Here is a 6,641-nt window from a genome sequence, read left to right as displayed (position 1 = left end):
TTCCTATCCCCATTACAATCCCTATTCCATTTCCCCCACTCCAATCCCCATCCCATTCCAAACCCTTCCCACCCTCATCCCCATCCCATTCCATCCCAATCCCTCCATGTTCCCATCCCCATCCCACACCATTCCCATCCCCTTCCCAATCCTCGTCACGTTTCTCTCCCCATCCCAAACCCTTTCCATCCTTAGCCCCAACCCAATCCCTCCCCATTCCCATCCCATGGGACACTCATGAGCATTCCCAGCCCTGGGGCAGTGCGGGGCTGGTCACGGTGTCCCAGACGCAGGGACTGGGACAGGATTCCTGGATCCCTCAGCCCGGGAAGGGCAGCAGAGCGTTATCAGCTCCGGGATGGCTCCGGGGCTCCGGCGCTAACCCAGTTATCGGGGATGGATGGACGGCTGGGAGCCGGGATGGATGATGGATGGAGGGACGGGGGCTGGATGGATGGGGCCGTCACGTCTCCCCGCCGCCCCCCCGGGCCCGGACAGGGATAAAAGGCGATTCCCGGGCGCGGGAGCCGCAGCCCCCCCGCCATGAGCAGCCTGGCCGAGCTCCGCGAGGGCTACGAGCGCTTCGACCCCTGCGCGTACCTGCGCAACAACTACCTCCCCCCCCGCGCCGACTTCTCCTCCGAGGAGTTCGTGGTGCCCTGGAAGCTGCGATGCCTCGCCGACACCTTCGCCAGCGGTGAGAGGGGGCTCGGGGACCCCCCCAAAGCCCTGCAGCGGGGCGGGGAAACCGAGGCACGGGGCAGGGAAACCGAGGCACGGGGCAGGGAAACCGAGGCACGGGGCAGGGAAATTGAGGCACGGGGCACCCTCGGTGCCCGCCGCGCCCACCTCCCACCCTGGGGGCAGCTCCCATCGCCCGCCCGGGTTTTCCCGGTCCCCTGGGTGGGTGTGGGACCCCCCTCCTCCATGTCTTGTCCCCCCCACACACACACCCAGGTGAGATCCGGGGCCAGACCCTGATCGATGTGGGCTCGGGCCCCACCATCTACCAACTGCTGAGCGCCTGCGACCACTTCGAGGAGATCGTGGCCACCGACTACCTGGCGGTGAACAGGGAGGAGCTGGGCCGGTGGGTGCGGGGGGACCCCGGAGCCTTCGACTGGAGCCCCTTCATCCAGCACGTCTGCAAGATCGAGGGCCGTGGGTAGGGGGCCGTGGGGGGCACGGGTGGGGAGTGGGAGAGGTTGTAGAGGGGCGAAGGGGGACAGGGGTGGTGCTGGGGTGGTTCCTGCGGGATCGTGTGCCCGAGGCCCCCGAGGATCACAGCCCCACATCCCTGTAGACGCTGGGGTGATCCCTGTGGGATTCTGTCCCCAAATCCTATGAGATCACAGCCCCATGCTCCTGCAGATGCTGGGATGATCCCTGAGGGATTCTATCCCCAAATCCCATGGGATCACAGCCCTGTGCTCTTGCAGATGTTGGGATGATCCCTAAGGAATCACGTCCCCAAATCCCAGGAGATCATGCCCCCCCCCCGACCCCTGTGAATGCTGGGGTGATCCCTGCAAGATCCCTGCCCCACATATCCATGGGATTCTGTCCCCACAATCCTGTGTGTTCCTGATCAATCCCCACCCAATCCCCTCCCACCACTTGGCTGCCGGGTTGATCTCCAGGGGACCCTGTCCCCGTGTCCCTGCGGGTGCTTGGGTCCACCCCTGCAAGATCCTGTTCCCAGGTCCCTGGGGGTTCTGGATTGATCCTACCCCCACATCCTTGCACGATCTCACTCCCACATCCCTGCAGGATCCTGTCCCCGCATTCCTGTGGGTTCTGAGTCGACCACATCCCCACATCCCTGTGTGTTGGATTGATCCCATCCCCACATCCCTGTGTGTGCTGGGTTCATTCCCTTCCCACATCCCTGCAGGATCCCATCCCCATATCCCTGTGGGTTCTGGACTGATCCCATCCCCACATCCCGGTGTGTGCTGGGTTCATTCCATTTCCACATCCCGGTGGGTTCTGGGTTGATCCCATCCCCATATCCCTGTGGGTTCTGGACTGATCCCATCCCCATATCCCTGTGGGTGCTGGGTTCATTCCATTTCCACATCCCTGCAGGATCCCATCCCCACATCCTGGTGGGTTCTGGGTTGATTCCATCCCCACATCCTGGTGGGTTCTGGGTTGATCCCATCCCTACATCCCAGTGGGTTCTGGGTTGATCCCATCCCCACATCCTGGTGGGTTCTGGGTTGATCCCATCCCCACATCCCAGTGGGTTCTGGGTTGATCCCATCCCTACATCCCTGTACGTGCCGGGTTCATCCCATCCCCACATCCCGGCGGGTTCTGGGTCGATCCACATCCCTGTGCCCCCCCCTCAAACACATCCCTCCCCACTCCCCCCTTCCCGCCGTTTCCCCCCCACCCCTCAGGGAGCCGTGGCAGGACAAGGAGCGCCGGCTGCGGGATCGCCTCCGCCGGATCCTGCCCATCGACGTGCACCGCCCGGACCCGCTGGGGGCCCCCCTGGACCCGCCGGCCGACGCTCTGCTCTCGGCCTTCTGCCTGGAGGCCGTGAGCCCCGACCGCGCCGCCTTCGCGCGGGCGCTGCTGCACGTGGGGTCCCTGCTGCGCCCGGGGGGCCACGCGCTGCTCCTGGGGGCCCTGGGCGAGTCCTTCTACCTGGCGGGGCCGGCGCGGCTGCCCGTGGTGCCGCTGGCCTTGGCCGACGTGCGGGCGGCGCTGGCGGGCGCGGGGCTGGCGCTGCGGGAGCTGCGCAGCTACGAGATGCCCCCGGCGCTGCGCACCGGCGTGGACGACGTGCACGGGGTGTTCTTCGCCCACGCCCAGAAACCCCCCCAGGGGCACTGAGAGGAGCAGGGGGAAACTCGACCCCGGGACCCCCGGCGGTTGCGTTTGGGGGCGTGGGGAACCAACCCCCCCGGACCCGGAATAAAGGTTGAGGTTGTGGCAGAGCCGGAGCCAGTGAGGGGTGTGGGGAGGGGGTGGTGTGTGGGGAGGGGGCACACGGAGATCCTGGGTGGGGCAGGGACCCCAGGGTGAAGGGCAGAGGGGAGGGTGTGATGAGGGAATCAGGGCACGGTGAGGATGGGGCGGGTAGGGGGTGCCTGGCATGGCAGGGGGTTTGGGGCACACCATGAGGGAATTTTGGGGCACACTCACAGGGCTGGTTTGGGGCACACGAAGGGCAAAGGTGGGTATATGGGGGGTGAGGGTGGGGTTCACGGTGTGTGGGGGATATGGGGCACACCCCACAAGGGGTTTTGGGGCACAGAGGGCAGGAGCAGAGTCAGAAATGGGGGGCAGGGCAGGTATGGGGTGGGCAGGGGGTGCATGGCAGGGGGGTTTTGGGTAAAACAAGGGATGCTGGGGTACAAAGAGGGGGGATATGGGGCATAAGGGGCAGATCTGGGGTGCCTCGTGGGGTGACAGCAAAGGGGAGGGGGGCACACGGTGAGGGGGCAGACAGAGGGTGCAGGGGGTCAGCACTGGGGGTACAGGGTGCCCCTGGGGCAGGGAGGGGGCACAGGGGGGGCAATAACCCAGCACAGGCTGAACTCAGCTTTATTCACATCCCACAGCACACCCAGGCAAGGGGGGTGGGGGGGGCACATCCCCGGGGGGGGCACAGCCCCTCTGGGCCGGGGGGGCACCCCCAGCCCCAAGGCACCCACACATCACCCCCCACCCCTGCCAGAGCCACCCAGCAGGGCCCAGCAAGGCCCCCAAAGTGCACAGACACCCCCCCACAGTCACCCACGTGTCCCCCTCCCCACCATGACCACTGTCACCTCATGGCTCAGCCCCGGGGGGGGTCCGGGGGTGGGGGCTCAGCTGCCCCTTGCCCCCTGTGCACCAGCGCTGGGGGTCCCCAGCCCCCCAGGGAGGGGTGAGGGGGGGCACAGGGTTTTGCGGGGGGAGAAGAACAAACCTCAGAAGGCAACTGGGGGAAGGAGGAGGCCGTGGCAGGGGGGAGCCGGGGGGTCACTTGGCACAGGGCAGGGCAGGACCCTGGAGGGGGCACGAGGGGCTTCTCCTCTCCCCCCCTCAGCAGCTCTAGTCCACTTTGAGGAGGTCGGAGTTGGCCTTCAGGAGGTAGAGGCTGTCGTCCATCAGGAAACTGGGGGACAAACGGGGGGCTGTGGGGGAGGTTCTGGGGTCCACAGCCCCCCCCAGCTGCCTGTGCCAGGTGGGGAGGGGGGGACTGGAGGAGCCCTGAACCCCTCACTGAGCACAGACACACCCCGGGGCTCAGGGGGTGCAGCAATGGGGTCCCTCCCAACACCCCACTGCAAACTCAGGGGGGCCCCAATTTCAAGAGGGGGCCACTGAGCACCCCGCAGACCAAAGGGCACCCCAGTTTCAAGAGGGGGACCCCACAGCCCCAGCACCTCAGCTTTAAAGATGAGACTCCCACCACCCCAGGGGAGCCACAAGCCCCCCCCAAAAACCCCGCGCTGAAGCATCGGGACCCTCGGGGTGCCCCTTCCCCCCGATTTCAAGCGGGGAGGGGGCGTCACGGACCTGTAGAAGAGCACGTTGAGGGGGATGGTCCCGATGTGCCAGAGCGCGTGGGCGTCCAGCACCCAGAGCAGGGGCGGGAAGTCCAGGAGCTCCAGCAGCGCCAGCGCCTGGAGCAGCAGCACCGCGGCCGCGCATTTCCACACGTGCGGGAGGTGCCGGCCGTGCCCCAGGCACCAGCGCAGCCACCAGCCCACCGTCAGCATTCCTGGGAAAACGGGGCGGGGAAAGGGTCAGGGGGGGACCCAAGCACGGGCAGCATTCCTGGGAAAACGGGGCGGGGAAAGGGTCAGGGGGGGACCCAAGCACTGGGCAGCATTCCTGGGAAAACGGGGCGGGGAAAGGGTCGGGGGGACCCAAGCACTGGGCAGCATTCCTGGGAAAATAGGACGCTTAGGGACAGGGTGGGACCTACCCCCCCCATCAGCATTCCTGGGAAAACGGGGGGGACCTAACCACGGGCAGCATTCCTCGGAAAACAAGGGAAAAAGGGGCAGGGGGGGGACCCAAGCACTGGGCAGCATTCCTGGGAAAATAGGACGCTTAGGGACAGGGTGGGACCTACCCCCCCCATCAGCATTCCTGGGAAAACGGGGGGGACCTAACCACGGGCAGCATTCCTCGGAAAACAAGGGAAAAAGGGGCAGGGGGGGGACCTAAACCACGGGCAGCACTCCTGGGAAAATAGGACACTTAGGGACAGGGTGGGACCTACCCCCCCATCAGCATTCCTGGGAAAATAAGGGGGGGGGAAAGGGTCAGGGGAGTGACCCAACCACGGACAGCATTCCTGGGAAAATAAGGCACTCAGGGACATGCTGGAACCCACCCCCCCAGTCAGCATTCCTGGGAAAACTGGGGGGATTCGGGAACAGGGGGGGCACCCATCCCTGTGTCACCATCCCCGTGTCACCATCCCCGTGTCACCATCCCCGTGTCACCATCCCTGGGAAAACGGGGGGGCTCAGGGACAGGGAGGCACCGAGTGACCCCCAACACAGCCCCAGCATGGCCCAGTGGCTCCCAGTACAGCCCAGCACCCCCCAGCCCAGCCCCAGTGCCCCCAGTGCCCCCCAGCTCACCCAGGGCCGCGTTGGCCGCCAGGTTGTAGCCGTAGTCGAAGCGCACGAGGCTCAGGTAGGAGATGTGGCAGGTGAGGAAGAGGAGGAGGAAGGCCCTGAAGATGCTGATTAAGGCTGGGCGCTGCAGCCCCAGCGTCCTGGGGGGACAGGGGGTGGGGGGGGGTGGCCCAGTGAGCCCCCAGGATGGCTCAGGGACCCCCCCAGTATGGCCCAGTGACACTCAAACTGGCCCAACAGAGCCCAGCACCTCCCCCAGCAAAGTCCAGTGGCTCCCCAGTGTGGCCCAGTGACCCCACTACACAGCCCAGCACCTCCCAGCACGGACCAAGGATGGCCCAATAGCCACCAGCAAGACCCACCAGTGCCCACCAGTATGGCCCGAGTGACCCCTAACACAGCCCCAGCATGGCCCAGTGACCCCCAGTACAGAACTGGCATGGCCCAGTGACCCCCTAGAATGGCCCAGTGGCTCCCAGTACAGCCCAGCACTTGTCAGCCCAGCTGCAGTTGGACCCAGTACCTCCCAGTCCAGTCCCAGTGCCCCCAGTGCCCACCTGACACAGCACAGGTACACCGAGTGCAGGACGGCGGCCGAAGCGCAGAAATAATCCAGTTTCTGTGGGATTTGGGATGGATGAGCCCAACTGGCAGCAGGGGTGGGGTGGCAGGGGTCTAACACCTCCAAGAGGGGGGACAGGGACCCCCTCAGGGTGTGGGGACACCCCGGGGTGTCACCCCCTCACCTCCGTCAGCGCCGTGTCCCGCGTGTGGAAAACCGTGGACCAGAACCAGGCGTTTAAGGAGACCTGGGAAAGGGGGAAAGGTGGGATTGGGGGGGGAAGGATGAGGGTTAGAACCCCCCACACACACAGCCCAGGTCAGGACCCCCTCAGTTTGGGGAATGAGGGCCCTGAGAATGGGGTGGGAGTGATGGAGCAGCTGGAGCTGGTGGGATCAGCTGGTTATGGAAAAGAACTGGGGAAAGGGGGGGGGAAATGGGATGTGGAAAGGGGGGGACAAGAGGGAAAGGGAAAGGGAGGGGAG

General features: G+C 65.7%; 2 protein-coding genes across 2 annotated transcripts in view; one reads left to right on the top strand and one right to left on the bottom strand.

Moving 5' to 3' along the window:
* The first annotated feature begins 543 nt into the window (after nucleotides 1-543).
* PNMT (phenylethanolamine N-methyltransferase) lies at nucleotides 544-2,932 on the top strand. The gene is made up of 3 exons (XM_017838504.1): nucleotides 544-697; nucleotides 958-1,165; nucleotides 2,406-2,932. Exons 1-3 carry the CDS (start codon nucleotides 544-546, stop codon nucleotides 2,842-2,844), a joined length of 801 nt encoding a protein of 266 aa, XP_017693993.1. The 3' UTR covers nucleotides 2,845-2,932.
* A 618-nt stretch (nucleotides 2,933-3,550) lies between these two features.
* Nucleotides 3,551-6,641, bottom strand: part of PGAP3 (post-GPI attachment to proteins 3) — a 5,135-nt gene continuing 2,044 nt past the window's right edge. Inside the window, 5 exon segments of the mRNA XM_017838506.1 lie at nucleotides 3,551-4,114; nucleotides 4,519-4,723; nucleotides 5,598-5,734; nucleotides 6,152-6,213; nucleotides 6,341-6,485. Of these exon segments, the coding sequence (XP_017693995.1) occupies nucleotides 4,051-4,114; nucleotides 4,519-4,723; nucleotides 5,598-5,734; nucleotides 6,152-6,213; nucleotides 6,341-6,485 (613 nt within the window). The 3' untranslated portion in view covers nucleotides 3,551-4,050.

This window comes from Lepidothrix coronata, unplaced genomic scaffold (assembly GCF_001604755.1).
Source record: "Lepidothrix coronata isolate B3197 unplaced genomic scaffold, Lepidothrix_coronata-1.0 Scaffold343, whole genome shotgun sequence".
NCBI classification, from domain to species: Eukaryota; Metazoa; Chordata; class Aves; order Passeriformes; family Pipridae; genus Lepidothrix; species Lepidothrix coronata.
Note: the sequence above shows the minus strand (reverse complement) of the source record. Positions and strands in the feature narration are given on the sequence as shown.